This window comes from Leptopilina boulardi, unplaced genomic scaffold (assembly GCF_019393585.1).
Source record: "Leptopilina boulardi isolate dan_hultmark-lab unplaced genomic scaffold, ZJU_Lbou_2.1 LbouV2_368, whole genome shotgun sequence".
NCBI classification, from domain to species: Eukaryota; Metazoa; Arthropoda; class Insecta; order Hymenoptera; family Figitidae; genus Leptopilina; species Leptopilina boulardi.
In genome coordinates this window covers 691,666-710,999 of record NW_026137938.1, presented here as the reverse complement: position 1 = coordinate 710,999, position 19,334 = coordinate 691,666, and the positions used below count along the sequence as shown (strand labels likewise).

Here is a 19,334-nt window from a genome sequence, read left to right as displayed (position 1 = left end):
CAAAGCAAAAGCTTAAGCAACTAGTGACAAAACGCAACGCAAAACGCTGCCATGGGACTGAAGCCTAAGGCTGCAGTCCCATGGCAGCGTTTTGCGTTGCGTTTTGTCACTAGACCCTGAGTGTAAACATAGCAAACATATATCTGCATCTCTTTTACACTCATGGTCTAGTGACAAAACGCAACGCAAAACGCTGCCATGGGACTGCAGCCTAAGGTTATTTTATAATTATGGAAAAAGTATGTAGGGGAAGTGTCACATATGGGGGGTTTCTACTTATGTTTTCTTATCATTCCCAACACTGAATTCAGTTGACTATTCCTTCTATACTCAATGTCTATGGATTAGTCACATGTGTATGTAGTTTTTTTTTATTATAAAGAAAAGAAAAATTTTTCTCATGGATTGTTGTTTTGTACTTATTTATTTTTTTTTATTTAAAAATTCACTAAAATTTTAAAAAAATTTCTGTAACAATAAAAATTAAGACATTTAAAATTGTAAACTTTTTTAAAAAAATTTTTACACAATATATATATATATTAAACATTGGAGTATGGAGCAAGTGCCATGATTATTCTTAAATAGAGAAGATTTTAAAGAAATTTAATAAAAAAGTGTTTATAAAATTGAATTATTCCAGTATTTTTTTATTTAAAAAGAAAAATTACTCGCTAATTATTTGCGAAGATGACTTCTTCTAGTTGGGCGAGTAGTATCAGTAACCCAATTCCGAAATGGCAACTTGCTTTAGTTGTTGGTGCACCGGTTGCACTTGGACTTGGTTATGTGTATTACAAGAATAATTCAAAATCATCATTAAAATCACCGAGAGATAAATCAAAAGATGGTCTTAATGAACATTTAACAAAATCAGATAAGCAAATATCCATTGATGGTGATGTCACTTCTAATTTAGCGGAACATCCAAGTGAGGTTAAGTTTTTATTTTCGCAAATATTTTATATTATAATACTTTTAATTTTAATTTTGTTTATTGCTTTAAATTACTATTTTTTATTCACTATTTTTATCTTTATTCATTTTTTTAAGTTTGCGGGGAAAAAATTGTAAAATTTTTTAATAACTAAATGGAGAAAATATAAATTCTAATCTAATCTAATATTTTAAAATATTCTTCTTCTTCTTCTTTTAAAATGACGTTATTTATTTTTTTCTTTACAAAATTTGTTCGAAGTTTTACTTTTTCTATATTTATTACAGTATTAATAATTTAATTACAATATTAATATAAAAATCTGATGTAATATAAATTTCGTCTGGATAAACAGAAATGATGCGCAATTTATTCAAATTGAAATTGCAGGTAGCGGCTTTATAACATTTTTTCCCAGATCTTTTGATTTATTTTGTATTTTAATCAGATCAATTTTTATTTATTTATTTGTAAAAACACAAGTATAATTTTCTATAATATAAAAATTATTATTATATAATAATAAAATGCTTGGTTGCTTGGTCGGAATAAGTTTCTTTAAAATTCCAAATTCGAAAATTCAATTCACGAAGCTGAAGTACACAACGTTTACCAACGAAATTTTTTTTAAAGTTGTATATTCATTCAAAAATTGTATACAAATACAAAAAATTTATGATGAGAAAAAAGATGCGCCAGGAAATTTCGTACAAGATAGTAATTTGAAAAAACTTTATTTTTTAAAATTAATTTTTAAGGTACCAGGGGCCAACGAATACCTATTAAATATTAATTATAAAAACACAGGCCTCGAATCAACTTAAAGACACAAAAAGTCCGTTTAGTCGATTTATATTCCAAAAAAAGTGGATTTGTTTTTTATTTTAACAAAAATATTTTACAGATTTTTAAATAAAAAATTTTTTTTTTTTAATAATCCTTTTCGAAGGGTTAAAGTTTAAATTTTTAGAAATAATTAAATTTCAAAAGATATTGTTAATTTTCAAACAATCATTAAATTTTACAGAACTAAAAATAATTTATTAAATTTATTTTAATTTATTTATTAAAAAATGCGGACAAAATACAATAATTTGAAAATCATTTTTAATTGAAAAATGGTTTCAGATAGTTGAATTTTAAAAGAATATTATTAAAATAGTTAAAAATAATTGAATTTCCTTAGAGTTATAATTGAAATTATTAAATTTCAAAAAAAAATTTTCGATGGAAAATTTTAGAAATAATTAAATTTTAGATGCTTTTAAATTCAAATTATTGAAAATTCAATTAATTTTGAATTCAAATTTTTGAGAATAATTAAATTTTATTTGATTTTAAATTTGGAAAATAATTAAATTTCAGTTCATTTTGAATTGAAAATTTTGGGAAATAATTGAATTATAATTGAAATTTTGGATAATAATTTAATTTAAGTTCATTTTTAATTAAAAATTTGGATAATTAATTTTGAATAGAAATTTTAGAAAATAATTTAATTTTATTTGATTTGAAATTGAAAACTTGGTAAATAATTAAATTTTAAATTGAAAATTTTGGATAATTATTGGATTTTCTTTGATTTTGAATTGAAATTTTGGATAATAATTTAATTTTAGTTGATTTTTGATTGAAAATTTTGATAATAATTAATTTTGAATCGAAATTTTGGATAATAATTGAATTTTAATTGATTTTAAATTAAAATTTTTGGTAATAAGTGAATTTGAGTTGATTTTGAATTGAAATTTTGGATAATAATTTAATTTAATTTCATTTATGATTGAAAATTTGGATAATTAATTTTGAATAGAAATTTTAGAAAATAATTGAATTTTATTTGATTTTAAATTCAAAACTTGGTAAATAATTAAATTTAAATTGAAAATTTTGGATAATTATTGGATTTTTAATTGATTTTGAATTAAAATTTCGGGTAATAATTATTATAATTATAAACAATTGTTAAATTTCATAAAAATTTTAATTGAAAAATAATTTTGATATAATTGAGGTTTTGATGTTTTTAATTAAAATTATTAAAAATAATTAATTTAGTGAAGAATCATTTTAGTTAAAAATTTGTTAAATAATTGAATTGAAGAAGATCTGAAGAAGGTCTACATTTTATACTAAAAAAATGTATTTTATTTACATTTTTTTTCAAATGTAAAAAAAAATGTCGCATTTTATTAAAATAAGTCCATAAAAGTCGGAAAAGGTCATATAATCCAAGGCCTGTAAACATATAATTTTCATTATTATTATTTAATATGTAATAATATTCTAATAAATTAAATTATTATTGATAATATTAATCTTTAATTTCTTTATAACAAACAATTAAATACTCCACTTGGCGTGCTTGCGCGCGTTTAATTTTGCTAGTGATAATTAATCTTTGTGTTTAAAATAAAAAGAATTTTTTTAGAGGAATTTTTATTTTTCGAATTATCAATTAACATAATTTTTTTTTAATTGAACAGTGTGTCTAACGGTCACGGAAGTCAGGGAATTTCTTTAATTTTCTGGAATTTTTTATAAATAAATTAAAGTAATTATTAGTTTCAAAATTTTTTTTACTTTTTTCCCAAAGCAAATGCAAATTAAAAAGTTGGCCTTCACACTCAATTATTAAGCATATGATATTGTTTATATTCATTAAGTAATTAATTAGTCACTAATTAATTAATTATTTCAGTGAAATATTTGGTTATTTAATATAAATAAAAATTATTTGATACAATTTTATTTTATCGGTTCAACTTCAAATAAAGTAAATTATTCATTAATACGAATAATTTATTATTTACTGCTAATACCCACATTTAACTTATAAAAATTTATACGGCGTCGAATATTAAATTATCGAATTTATATTTAGCAAAATGGTATAAAGTGGATTTTATATTATGCCATATTTTCATATCGAAGAATTTACATTCAATTAAAATTCGATTTAAAAGAATTTCTATTTAGCAAAACTCTTATAAAGCATTTTTTCTAATACTTTTTTAAAATTTTAAATTACTATAATTTCAATTTAATGAAATTTATATCTATAAAAATTGACAAAAAAAGAACTAAGTTGAATTTTTCTTAAATGATAATTCTGTTAAATAAGATTTAGTTCGAATTAAATTTTCTTTAATAAAAACTTTGTTAAATAGAAATTCTGTTAAATTTATTCAATGACAATTCTGTTAAGTAAATATGTTGATAAATCAAAATTTACTAAAATAACAATCCTGTTAAAAAAAATTTTCTTTATTTTTTACGAAACATTATTTATTTGGCACAAATACATATTAAATTAGTGAATAATAGACAGGTAAATGATTTTATTGTATCAAAATAAATTTTATTTGATCAAAATAAAAATTTTTTAGTGTAATTTAGGTCAGGGAAAAGTCAGGGAATTTTTTTCCTAGCAGTTGTTAGACACCCTGTTGAATTTTTAAACATAATTTTTATATACAGAATTTTTAAATGCAGAATTTTTATTTCACTGAATTTCTCTTTATCTAACTTTTTGTATAAAAGAATTCTAATTTTACCGAATTTTAATTTAACATGATTCTCATTTAACAGAATTTTAATACTGAGTCGAATTTTTAAATATCAGAAATTCCAATTCATCGGAATCTTCATTTATCCGAAATTGCAAAAGAATAAAAAATCTATAGATTTGAAAATTAGCGCCTAAATTATTCTACCAGATATTTATTCTGTAAAAATTCTAAAAATTCTGTAAAAATGTATTACAATAAAATTTCTGTCAAATAATTAGAAAAATGAAATTTCTAATTCATGATTTTTATGGAATAATCATGTTTTATTTGAAAATAAAATTTTAAAAAAGGCCAAATTGATCAAACTGAAAAATAAAAGTTAATTTCGTTAAAAAGGAGTGAATTTCGTCAAAATTTTATTACTACAATTTTTTTTAAAATAAGTTAATATTTTGGATATTAACCGTAAAAGATAATTTAAATTATTATTATTTTTTATTTCAGGATCCTATGGAAAAGGCTCAAAGGTTTAAACAAATGGGAAACAAGTACTTCAGTGATGGAAAATATGACGAAGCGATTTTACATTATACCAAAGCAATTGAAATCTGCTTAGAGGAAAATCCATCAGTGCTTTCAATTTTTTATCAAAACAGAGCAGCAGCATATGATAAATTGGTAAATAATTTTAATATATTCATTAATTAATTTCTTTATAGCATTAAAAATTTACTATATATTTAAAACGAAAGTTACAATGAATAAGCGAATATATAAAACAAATAATAAATAACATAATAAAGATTATATTGTAGAAATTTTTTTCAACTGTTACAAAAAATTATTATTTTAAAGAATAAATATAGTGCAGTAAAGGCGGATTGTAGTAAAGCTTTAGAGCTAAATCCCAGATATGTAAAAGCCTTAATACGTAGAGCACGTGCTCTTGAAAAATGTAAAGACTTGGAAACAGCATTAGAAGACATCACTGCTGCTTGTATACTCGAGCAGTTTACAAATGAATCTTCATTAATATTGGCTGATAAATTATTAAAAGAACTTGGTAAACATTCAAATTTATTCCTATTTAATTAGTGGAGAGGATCCCAAGATGGACATAGTTTTGATTTTGTGCTCTAGAATTTAATTAAAAGAAATTCCTTTTAATCAAATTTTTATAATTTAGAATTCTAAAAATTAATTTTTGGAGCTTATTCATACGTCTTAGAAAAAACAGTAAATTTTTCATTGTACATGTTACAATTTTACAGGTAGACAACATGCTCAAGAATTTATGGCCACAAAAGAATCGGTCATGCCTAGTAAACATTTTATTAAAACATATTTTGAAGCTTTACGTGATGATCCAATTCTAAAAGAATATGATCTCATATCTCAGAATCTTACATCGTAAGCATTTTTCAATAATATTTTAAAAATCATTCAAATTGTAAATTTAAATTGACTTTTATATATGAGAAATTAATTTTATACTTTTTAGTGAGTACGCAAAGGCTGTTCAATGTGTTAAAAATCAAAATTATGAAAATGTTATTCCACATTGCAATAAGGAATTAGAAAGTTCACAAGCAGATGATGATCTTCAAATGAAAGTTCATCTTCTTCGTGGTACATTTCATCTATTACTTGGAGAACACGATAAAGCAATTTCCGATCTTGATAAGGTTATAACGAGTGATTGTGCGAATAATGATTTAAAAGTAAATGCATTAATTAAAAGAGCTAGTATGCATGTTCAACTTGAGAATCCAGAAAAAAGTTTTTGCGACTTTACCATGGCAGTTGAACTTAATCCCAATTGTGGTGACATATATCATAATCGAGCACAAGTATGTGAATTTCTTTTTTTTTTAATTTTTAAACTATTTAAGGTACTATGTACTTAATATAAATGTAATATTATAAATTAATTACACTCTGTTACAAAAAAGAAGTTGAAAAAAAACTTTTTATCGGACCTACTGGAGTTTGTAGGGAACAAAAAACTAAGAAGAATGGTATATTAAAAATTTCCCTAACACCCTCTAATTTTGAATTTAGAACCAAAAAACCGTTTTCACGTATGTTTATGAAAAACCCTTGTAATTAAAAATTTTTTTTTTTATTTTGAAACTGAAAAGCAGGGCTTTTCAATCCATATTTGTTATGTTTTTTGTTAAAAGTAATATTTACAAAAGAAAAGTCCAAAGAAAGTTCGGAAATTGTCATTTTTTCCTTATTTTCCTTTATGGCTCTGAAATCAAAATTGGGGGGTGTTTTTTTGTAACACTGTGTCATTATAATATTATAAATATATAAAATAATATAATATTAATAGGCCTCGGATCGACTTTAAGGTGCAAAAAAGTCGAATTTTTAATTTAAATTAAAAATTAGTTAAAAGTATTTTACTTTAAATAACTAATGTTATTAGACATCAAATCAATTTTATTAATTCCTTAATAAGAATAATTCTATAGGAATATTATCAAGAAAATTTATTTCGATTATTTCAGAATCGAACTAAGACGCAAATTTTTAAAATTTTAATGAAGTAGGAAAAATTTCTAAAAACAAATTCTGAAAACAATTCAATTTTAGAGTTTTTATTTGAATCTTTTTTAAATAATTGGATTTTTAAAGAAATATTAAAATTATGAAAAATAATTGAACTTTGGAAGAGTTATATAGTTAAATTTTTTAGAAATAATTAAATTTCAAAAGATTTTGTTAAATTTCAGACAATTTTAATTAAATTTTACAGAATTAAAAATAATTTATCAAACAATTGAACCGCCGGCGACAAAAAGGGCTTACGCGAGGTTTTCATTGGCCCCCAGAATAGCTGGAGACTCGCTGAACGCGGGGCCAACGAAAGTCACGCTTAAGCAATTTTGGTCGCCGGCGGTTCAATTTTAGATTACATTTTTTAAAAAAAAATTAAATTTTTTAAAGATTTACAATTCATATTTTTGAAATTAATTCAACTTCTAGTGATTTTTAATTCAAATTTTTGGTGATTTCTGTTGATGAAAAATTTATTAGAAAGTACAGACAAAAATGGTTCTTTAAAATTTTTTAATTTAAAAAATGCTTTCAAAGAATTGAATTTTTGAAGAATATTATAAAAATCATAAAAAATAATTGAATTTCGGAAGAGTTGTGGTTAAAATTATTAAATTTCGGAAAGTTTTAGATGGAAACTTTTAAAAATAATTAAATTTTTTTTGGTAAAGAATTTGATTAAAATTATTAAAAATAATTAATTTAGAGAAAAATTTTACTTAAAAATTTGTTAAATAATTGAAATAAGAAAGATTTATACTAAAAAAAGACATATTTTGTTTAAAATTTTTGTAAAAAAAAATTAGAAAAAGTCTCATTTTATGAAAATAAGTCGAAAAAAGTCGTATTTTCAAAAAAAAAAAAAAAAAGTCGAAAAAGTAATATAATCCGAGGCCTGTATTAATAATTAATAAATATAATATAATGTTCTTCTCAAACGCAGGTTAATCTTCTATTGGAGAGAATAGATGAGGCTAAAGCTGATTTTGAAAAAGCTTCACAACTCCATCCAAACTCTGGTCTTATTTATGTACAAAAATGTTATGCAGATTATCGTTACGCAGCTACAAAAAAAGATCAATATTTATTGGCATCAGCAATGTCAGATTTTCAAAAGGCATTTGAAAAATTCCCGGATTGCTCAGAATGTTACACATTATATGCACAGGTATTTATCATTCTTTTATTTTCTTATATTTTAATTTTACTCCCTTCCCTTCTTTAATTCTGTATCATTCTTATTTTAGATTTTATGCGATTCCCAAGAATATGAAAAAGCAGATGAATACTTTACTAAAGCTATGGAAAAAGATCCACAAAATGCAACAATTTATGTTCACAAAGGTTTATTACAACTTCATTGGAATACAAATATAGATAAAGCTGTGGAATATATAAAAAAGGCCTTAGAATTAGATGATAAGTGTGAATTTGGATATGAAACTTTAGGAAGTATTGAAGTACAAAGGTACAAGAAATCTAAATTACTAATTATAGCATATTTTTTTCTAAATATATTTCTTTGTTTAATATATAAAAATTCTTTTTTATTAATAGGGGTAATCTTAAAGAAGCTATTAATCTTTTTGATAAGGCTCTCATGTTAGGACGAACAACAATGGAAGTGACACATATTTTTAGTCTAAAAGATGCTGCAAAAACTCAATTAACTGTTTTTGAAAGACCAGGAATGAATCTTGTTTCAAACATCCATTGAATGTCTCCAAAAGAAGAAATTTTTTATTTATATTGTTGATATTTGTTGTTTTAAACATTAAATACAAAAAAAAAAAACTTCATATAATGCACTCAATAGATGAAAATATAATTTTTATGCATTTATTTAGACTGACATGCAAGTTTCGCATCGGAAGATTCACAATAATAATTGTACTTGTAAATTGTAATTATAATTTTTCAATAGACTATAATCAAATCTAATTAATGAAATTTATTCTAGGTGCCGTTTGCATTTAAATAAGATCACGATATCTTTGCATTGTTATGTATATACGATGATATTGTTTATTTTTTAAATTGTAAGCTAAAACCAAAAAAAAAAAAAGAAAAAAAAATATACACCAGTTTCTCTAAATTTATAGTTATTACATTTCTAAATTTATTTATTATTTGTAAGTTAAAAAGAATTATTAAAAAATTTATCAAAATTTTTATTATAGTTATTTTAAATCTGAACATATTCTAAATCTAAAATTCATCAAATTATCGTTGCAACTACTACAAAAAAACAAAATTATGAAATGGTATTTCAATAGTAAAAAATTTATATTTAAAAAATTATAAATTTATAAAAATTATAATAAGAATTGAGATTTGACTAATTTTAAACGGAATATAATTTCAAAAATAATAGAAAAAGAAGGAAGATTCAGGATTGCCACGGGTCAGGAAAATCAGGGAATTTTATGGAAAGTACTGGAAAAATATCAAATTGACTAAAAAAAAATAAAGAAGCCTCGAAAAAGTGAGTGGAAGGTATAAAAAATATTTAACAAAATTGTAGATTAGTAACAAACTCATTTTATTTGAAATTTTCAAATTACAATATTCTTTGAAGCAAATCTTTCTTTTTTCTTTATTTATATATAAACAGTGTATTAAAAATTTTCCGACTGCATTGTGATATATATATATATTTTATAAAAAGAATTGAATCTGAAAATAAGTATACATACTTCGGATGTAGTTTCAATGCATTATGATTAAAATTATGATGAACGTGCATTATTATGCATGTGGTCCTATAAAATTAAATCCAAATAAACTTATTCGAATCAGGCAGTGTCATGAATACTTAGTCGAAAAATATCGTGTTGACAAAAGAATGTAGTGTCTAATGGTTTCAATACAAAAAGTTGAATAAAAGCATGTGGTCGATCTTCATCAGTCTGTAAAATAAATAAATTTTAAAACTTTATTTTCAGTAAATTTAACAATATATTTTTCAATTAATAATTTATTTAATGTTCTAATTCAATCATACTTTTTCTTAAATAACTAATTAAATTAAAATAATAAAGGCCAATATTTTTTTTTAATTTATCACAGTTATTCATAAAACATATAATGAGTAATTTTTCAAAAATTAATGACCTTTTTTTGTTTTTTTTTCAAAAATTAGTTTAGAAATTAGTTTCTTTTTAATTTAATGCTTCAGTAAAGTAAAAAAATAAGGAATAAAAAAATTGTAAATTTACAGGAAGTTTCTGAAATATTAAAGAATTTTATTTAAAACTGAATAGAATAAATAAAAATTAAAAATATTTGCAAAACAATAATTGCAATTATTTTCAATATTTTAATTTAATATTAATATTTAATAAACGGTTTAAACTTTTTAAAATATTAATATATATGGAATATTTTTGTGTCAAACATTTAAAAAATAAATTTTTTTAATGGGCTTTGCCCGTATATTTTCAATAAATAAATAAATTTTATAATTCTTTAACCTAAATATTTAGAGATAATTTGTATTATTTGATTGAATTTTTCAAAATAATTTAAATTTTATTAAATGTTTTTTATTTTTGCATTTAATGAGATTATTATTTAAGAAAATTTGCATTTCACCGTCTTTCATACGATTAAATTTTCCTTTAACGGATTTTTTATTTTGACAAACCTACTTTATTATATAAAATTCTATGTTCTATGTTTGTTAATTACAAATATTTGTTATATTAAAATATTAAAATTGTTATATTAAATATATTTATTCACAGTGTTATGTAAATAATTAGAATAATTACAGGCCTCGAACCGACTTTAAGGCTCAAAAATATCGTTTTAGCTTCTAAATAATTGTGTTATCTCCTTAAATTAAAAATCAAAGTCGGAGGATACTAAATACGTTTAGGATATGAAATACCCGATTTTCGTCATTATTGAAAATGAAAAATGAAATGAAATAAAAGTATGATTCACTGTTAATGAAACTAATATTATTTTTAATAATTTTTCATTGTTAATGTTAAATTCAAAGTCATAGTTATCTTTATTTGGAATCCTTGTTGTTTGAAATTACGATCTCCAAATAATTTGACATTAATGCAATTAGCATTGTGTTTTATTATTTCTTTAAATAATTGAAATTCTTGTCATTCCTGTTAAGTTCATTTTAACTATATAGCCAAATAGTTACTTTTTTTTAGTGTAATGTTTACAAAACCTAAGTGAATAAAATCAGGTTTCAAAAATTATGCGTATTGCCGGGAAATCGATTAATTTCACTTTTAAATAATTATAAAAATGAAAACGATACAATATCGATCATTCTATCACTATACTTTAACTCACAATTATCAATATAGTATCATTTTTATTAATGAAAATATTACCGAGTGATAAATTCAAAGTATTATGATAAATAGAATAATTTTCATATTTTTTGATTCAGTTGTTACAAAAATAAAATAATAATAATAATATTAATTGAAAATACTCACTTGCAACCTTCCTAAAACATTAATTAGTATCCCACCATCCAACATTGGTTGAGAATCAACGGTCGTGATCATTCGATTGATTTTTTGAAACCTCAAATTCTGAAATAAATCGCAATTTATTTTTCATTTTTTGCATTCTTAAAAGCTTCTGTATATTTGAAAAGAGAAAAATTATATTCAGAGAAAGTAAATAACAGGGATTACAGTAGATTTTGATTTTGATTTTAGATTTTTTGTTCAATTTTAGATTAAAAATAAGAATATTTAGCCAATTCAAAAAAAGAGATTTTAAAAAAAAGAAATAGTCTATTACATGTCAAGTTTAATTTAAAGAAATTATATTTTTTTATCAGCTGCACCTTTTTTACATAGTTCAGATTTGAACCCAATTTTTCTTTTTCTTTTTTACTTTTGGAATTTTCTATGTTTTTACTTGTTTGTTGAAATAAAAATTTTGTATTGAGCAAATTTTTGGGACCCATGAATAAGTTCTAAAACAAATCTGTTAGAAGTTACATTTGATAGAATTTTAATCAGCAGAATATTAATTTGACAGAAAGTCAATTTGATTGAATTTTAATTGTGCAGAAAATCATTTTGATTGAAATTAAATTTGGTCGAATTTTAATTTGCCAGAAATTAAATTTCACCGAATTTAAATTTTCCCGAAACTTTGTTTTATAGAATATTAATAGTACAGAAAAACAATTTGACAGAAATCTACTTTACCAGAATGTATATTTGTTCAAATATTAATTTCCCACAAGGTTAATTTGACCGAACATTAATTTGGTAGAATTCCAATTTGATAGAATTTTAATTTGCCAGAAAGTCAATTTGATCGAATTTTAATTTGCAGAAAAACAATTTGATCGAAATTTAATTTGTGCGAAACGTTTTTTCATAGAATTTTAATTTAGCAGAAAGGTAATTTAATAGAATCCTAATATAGCAGAATCAAAATTTGATAGAAATTTAGTTTACAAGAAAGTACATTTGTTCGAATATTAATTTGCCAGAAACTCAATTTCACCGAAAATCAATTTGACCGAAATATTTCGGCGCGAATTTTAAAATTAACCAATCACAATTTTCTTGATTATTTCCTATTGGTCAATTTTAAATTGATTTTCGATGAAATTGAGTTTCTGACAAATTAATGTTCGAACAAATATACTTTCTGGTAAGGTAAATTCATGTCAAATTTTGATTCTACTACATTAGGATTCTATTAAATTACCTTTCTGCTAAATTAAAATTCTATGAAAAAACGTTTCGCACAAATTAAATTTCGATCAAATTGTTTTTTTGCAAATTAAAATTCGATGAAATTGACTTTCTGGCAAATTAAAATTCTATCAAATTGACTTTCTGGCAAATTAATATTCTGTTGATTAAAATTCTATCAAATGTAACTTCTAACAGATTTGTTTTAGAGCTTATTCATGCGTCCCAAATTTTTATTATTATCCATTTATATTCTAAAAAAGTCGAAAAAGTCGATTTTTTTATTTTAACAAACTTTATTGGTTAATAAATATTTTACTTTAATTAACGAATGTTATTAGATATTAAATTAATTTTATTAATTCTGTAATGAGAATAATTCTATAAAAATATTATGAAGAAAATTTATTTCGAATATTTCAGAATCGAACTAAGACAAATTCTCAAAATTTTAATTAAGTAGGACAAATTCTAAAAAAATATTCTTAAAGTTCCATTTTTATAATTTTTTGAAGTCTGATGTAAGCAATTTATTCGAATTTAAAATTTTTTCAGTTTTTAGTTTTGATGGTCAAAAAAATTTGACGCAATACTTAATCAAGTGTTACAGATTTTTAAATAAAATTTTTTTTTAAAAATAATAATTTTGGAAGAGTTAAAGTTGAAATTTTTTAGCAATAATTGAATTTCAAAAGATTTTGTTAATTTTAAAACAATAATTAAATTTTACAGAACTAAAAATAATTTATCAAATAATTTTAGACAACATTTTTTAAAAGTAATTGAATTTTCATTGATTTACAATTTAGAGTTTTGAAATTAATTGAACTTTAAATGATTTTTAATTGATATTTTTTGATGATTTTACTAAAAATTTAATTAGAAAGTAGCAAAATTAAACGCGCGCAAGCGTGCCAAATTGAGTATTTAATTGTTTGTTATAAAGAAATTAAAGATTAATATTATCAATAATAATTTAATTTATTAGAATATTATTACATACTAAATGATAATAATGAAAATTATATGTTTACAGGCCTCGGATTATACGACTTTTTCCGACTTTTTTCAAAAATACGACTTTTATGGACTTATTTTAATAAAATGCGACATTTTTTTTAAATTTGAAAAAAAATTTAAATAAAATACATTTTTTTAGTATAAAATCTAGATCTTCTTCATATCTTCTTCAATTCAATTATTTAATAAATTTTGAACTAAAATGATTCTTCACTAAATTAATTTTTTTTAATAAATTTAATGAAATACATCACAAATTCAATTATATCAAAATTATTTTTCAATTAAAATTTTTATGAAATTTAACAATTGTTTATAATTTTAAAAAAAATATCACAATAAAATTGAATTATTTTTTAAAAATTTCAATTCAAAATAAACTAAAATTCAATTATTACCCGAAATTTTAATTCAAAATCAATTAAAAATCCAATAATTATCAAAAATTTTCAATTTAAAATGAAATAAAAGTCGTTTATTTTCTAAAATTTCTATTCAAAATTAATTATTTAAATTTTCAATCAAAAATGAACTTAAATTAAATTATTATTCAAAATTTCAATTCAAAATCAACTCAAATTCAATTATAACCAAAAATTTTAATTCCAAATCAATTAAAATTCAATTATTATCCAAAATTTCGATTCAAAATTAATTATTATCGAAATTTTCAATTAAAAATCAACTAAAATTAAATTATTATCCAAAATTTCAATTGAAATTCAATTATTTTAAAAAATTTCAATACAAAATCTTTTAAAATTCAATTATTTTCCATATTTTCAATTTAAAATCAAATAAAATTCAATTACTTTCAAAAATCTCAATTAAAAATCAACTAAAATTAAATTATTATCCAAAACTTCAATTCAAATTCAATTATTTCCCAAAATTTTCAATTCAAAATGAACTAAAATTCAATTATTTTCCAAATTTAAAATCAAATAAAGTTTAATTATTCTCAAAAATTTGAATTCAAAATTAATTGAATTTTCAATAACTTGAATTTAAAAGCATCTAAAATTTTCCATCGAAATTTCTTTTTTTGAAATTTAATAATTTCAATTATAACTGTAAGGAAATTAAATTATTTTTAACTATTATAATAATATTCTTTGAAATTTCAACTATCTGAAACCATTTTTCAATTAAAAATGATTTTCAAATTATTGTATTTTGTCCGCATTTTCTAATAAATTTTTAGTGAAATCATCTGAAATTTTAATTACAAAACATTTAAAGTTTCAATTAATTTCAAAAATCTCAATTTTAAATCTTTGAAAATTCAATTAAATTTAAAAAATGTTTTCCAAAAATTGTTTGATAAATTATTTTTAGTTCTGTAAAATTTTATAATTCTTTGAAAATTAACAATATCTTTTGAAATTTAATTATTTCTAAAAATTTCAACTTTAACCCTTCGAAAAGGATTATTATTAAAAAAAAAAAAATTATTTAAAAATCTGTAAAATATTTTTGTTAAAATAAAAAACAAATCCACTTTTTTTTGGAATAAATATCGACTAAAACGACTTTTTGTGTCTTTAAGTTGATTCGAGGCCTGTGTTTTTATAATTAATATTTAATAGGTATTCGTTGGCCCCTGGTACCTAAAAAATAAATTTTTTTCAAATTACTATCTTGTACTATTAAAAAAAAACACGTGAAATCAGAAAAGGCCAACTTCAAGTTAGGACAGAAGGACAGATCAGGCATTTTATTATTATACTAGCAAAATTACACGCGCGCAAGCGCGCGTCCAACTTTAATTGCAATGGTTATTTTAAAATAATAATATTAATAATAATAATAATAATTCTGCATCAGTGGAGTATTAAATTAATAATAGGTATATTTCTAATTTTCACGTTATCATTTATTTATACACAGAAAAAAATGAGTTTGATGTTATATAAATAAATAAATTTAAGTAAAAATTTTAAAATATAAATATTAAAATTTTAGAAATAAATATTTTTGATAAAGTCAATGTTCGATGAATTTTTTATAATCTTTTAAATTACAAAAAATTAATTATGCTAAATATTTTTTTGTATTTTCTATAAATATTTCGTTGCAAATGAAAATTTTAAATTTATGTTTTTTTTCAAAAAATTTAATTAACTGATAATTAATAAATATTAAAAAATTATGTAATCAAAAAGAAGTTTAAATTAACTGAAAATTATTAATTATATTTTAAAAAGTATTAAGCAATTAAAAAATATTTAAAAATTTTGAAAAAATAAAACCTAAAAAAAATTTGTAATGTTTTAAACTTTAAACTTAAATTAAAAATTAAAATCAAATAGAAATTTTTTTAAAAAAGCAAACTATTTTTATATTGTTTATAGATAAAAAAATATAACAATTTAATAATTAATAATAATAAATTTATGAATAATAATATATAATAAATAATAATGAATAATGAAAAAATAATGAAAGATAAATAATAATTATAAGTTAAAATGTTCTAATTATCTGTAATAATCATTATATTTAAAAAAATGTATATATAATATAATAAATTTATAAATAATAATAAAAATTATATTATAATTGAAACTTTTTTTTCTATAAATACCAAGTAGGAAATATACTGGTGCTGCACGCAATGAACAATATTTTTTTTTACTTTAAACTGTCACTTAGTATATGACTTAATTAATGACGATGAATAAAAATATCCGTCGTGTTAACCATAAAATATTACGAAATCAAGAATTGTCAAAATTTTAGAAAAACAAAAGGAACAAAATACGACTAACTTCAAGTGTGGACAGACGGAATGAATGAATGAATACGGAAATTATTATAGTTAATAATTAATAATATTATTATAGTTAATAATAATTGCAGACAAAAATAAAATAATTTGAAAATTTTTTAAGCGAAAAAATGTCGGTGAAGTTCACATCGATTACGATCATCGAAATTTTAAAAACCAAGATACTGCATAAACTTATACTAGGGGAGTTTTTCTAATGAATTTAGGGTTGAACTTAATTTTTTTTGTTAAGTATAATGTTTTTTTTGAATTTTTTTGTAATTTTTTGTTGTGTTTATGCAGTATCTTGGTTTTTAAAATTTCGATGATCGTAATCAATGTGAACTTCACCGACCTGCGAAAAATAGTTTCAGATAATTGAATTTTTGAAAAAGATTAAAAAAAATCATTAAAAGTAATTGAATTTTAGGAGAGTTATAATTAAAATGATTAAATTTAAAAAAATTTTAGAAGTAATTAAATTTTAGAAGCTTTAAAATTGGAAAGTTTGAATATAATTGAGTTTTTCAAAAGTAATGTTAAATTTCAGATAATAATTATGATAAGAGAAATTTCTAGTAATTTCTTTTAATGAAGAATTTATTAGAAATAACATACAAAAATTGAATTCTAAAAGTTTTTTATTGAAAAATGCTTTCAGATAATTGAATTGTCAAAGAATATTATAAACAAGTTGTAAATTCAGATGTTCATTACATGAACATTTTGCTTCCTCGTGGAGAAAGCAAAAATTCATTGCCAAAATGTGAATTTTTAATTTTTTAACTTTCATTAATTCTTTAAATTTAACTCAAATGTATACTTTATATATATTGATCGATTCGTCTTGACGTAAGGAATACAATTATTTCATATATAAACTTCAATTTAAAAAATCACAAAATTTTTTAGCCAAAATGTGAATTTTTGATTTTTTAACTTTCATTAATTCTTTAAATTTACCTCAAATGTATACTTTATATATCGATCGATTCGTCTTGAAGTAAGAAATACGATTTTATTATATATATAACCTTAAATTTTTCTATTTAAAAATTTTTTCGATTAAAAAAAAATTTTTGGAAATAAGACGATAAAATTTTTTTTTTTGGGTATTTTTTAAAATCTTTTGGTCAGATTTGAGATATTAATTTGATAAATAAGCATACCAAATTTTGTCTAAATCCATTAAAACCTGTTAAAGTTATCTTCTAAACAAAAAAGGGATCCACACACACATACATACATCCGGACAATTGATCAGGATCTCATATAACATGTTTCTATAAAGAAAAAAATTTGTTTCCGACACTTTGAAAAGTTTTATAAACGAAAGGACTACAAAGCTTCCTCCACGAGGAAGCAAAATCTTTAAAAATGATTGAAATTTTTGCAAATAATTAAATTTCAAGTGATTTTGTATTAAAATTTTTTGGTAATTATAATTTTAGTAGCATTTTTAGAAATTTGTTATTTTTTCAGTACTTTTATAAAATTCCCTTACCCGTGGTAAGACTGATATAAAATCTTTTATATTTTCTGAAAGCGTTTTTAAAAAAATGAACCGAAAAAAATTTAATATATTGTACGCTGGCTCTATACCTATGCTAACGTAAACTGATTTCCAAAACTATAGTTACGCGAAGTGTAAATACACTTCATCATTACACTAGCGTAGTAAAAAACATGTGAATGCAAAATAGTAAACACGTAAGGTACTGCTCGATTTTCTTTTTAAAAAAACCTTGGCGAGAGGGGGTGGATGTGGCCGAAAGTATTTTGCGAAATTCCTTGGATCCTGAATAATGGTGAATTTTTCTTTTTTTTACGATAAGTGAAAAGTGAAACTTACCCCACGGGTGTCACTTTTCGAAACTTTTTTCATTTCGCGTAGGTTTAGTTTTGGGAGATCGGTTTACGTTAATTTTTCATTTCCCTGTCACTTCGCGTAGGTTTAGTTTTGAAATATCAGCTTACGTTAGCGTAGAAATAGGCACTTCGTATATTGTATAGAAAGTAAATATTTAAAAAAAAATACTGAAAAAAATTTAATATATTAAATAGAAAGAAAAAATTTGAAAAAAATGTTAGTAGACAGTAATTAACAATAAAAAGAGGAAAATTTTAAAAATGAAAAATATCTTTTACAATGCTGTTCACAGAACATAACCTAACTTTTTTTTGTAACGAGTTTAATGACAGTTGTGTAAAACTTTTTTCACTGATATACAGACAATTTAGATTTCTATACTTACACTCAATTCTTCCATAATTTTTGTAACACCTTGGATTTGTTTGCCTTCAAATGTCATGAATGATTCATTCTAAAAATATTTTAAATATATATATATATATTTTTTTTTTCACCAATTTAATATATTTATAAGAATAAAATTTAAATAACATTGAGCTTACTCACGTTGTACATAATTCGTAAATTTCCTCTCTGGTTAGGATCATCAAACAATGCATAGTATTGTTGTACAAAACCTTTTCCAATTGCTTCATACTGCGGATTTAATGTCATTTTGCTAATTTATTTATTTTAACCTATATTATAAAGTATTTGTACAAATAATAATGACAAAATTCTTAAACTTATACAATCACTTCGGTTGCGTAGGTTGTGTCATTGTCACATAATATTATATATTTCCTTTTAATTCACGTGGTTTGACGCTTTAGGGTGCGTACACATGAATACGTATAATGGATCATTCACACGTCTGGATGCGGAAATTTTTTTTTTCTCAAACAAAATAGACAAAATTGATTGCATTTATTAATAGAAGATTTTTTTTATTCTCTTGAGCCTGAATGTGGAAAATAAATAA

The 19,334-nt window shown here is 21.8% G+C and overlaps 2 protein-coding genes across 2 annotated transcripts; one reads left to right on the top strand and one right to left on the bottom strand.

Moving 5' to 3' along the window:
• Positions 1–422: 422 nt before the first annotated feature.
• Positions 423–8,955, top strand: LOC127287262 (mitochondrial import receptor subunit TOM70). Its single transcript, XM_051314099.1, has 8 exons — positions 423–936; positions 4,954–5,127; positions 5,305–5,512; positions 5,721–5,859; positions 5,951–6,299; positions 7,958–8,182; positions 8,262–8,482; positions 8,572–8,955. Exons 1-8 carry the CDS (start codon positions 691–693, stop codon positions 8,729–8,731), a joined length of 1,722 nt encoding a protein of 573 aa, XP_051170056.1. The 5' UTR covers positions 423–690; the 3' UTR covers positions 8,732–8,955.
• A 577-nt stretch (positions 8,956–9,532) lies between these two features.
• LOC127287282 (probable nuclear transport factor 2) lies at positions 9,533–19,162 on the bottom strand. Its single transcript, XM_051314123.1, has 4 exons — positions 18,920–19,162; positions 18,756–18,824; positions 11,484–11,582; positions 9,533–9,923 (listed from the first exon to the last, which is right to left on the bottom strand). The coding sequence occupies exons 1-4, from the start codon at positions 19,025–19,027 to the stop codon at positions 9,810–9,812; spliced, it is 390 nt and encodes a 129-aa protein (XP_051170080.1). The 5' UTR covers positions 19,028–19,162; the 3' UTR covers positions 9,533–9,809.
• Between the last annotated feature and the right edge of the window lie 172 nt (positions 19,163–19,334).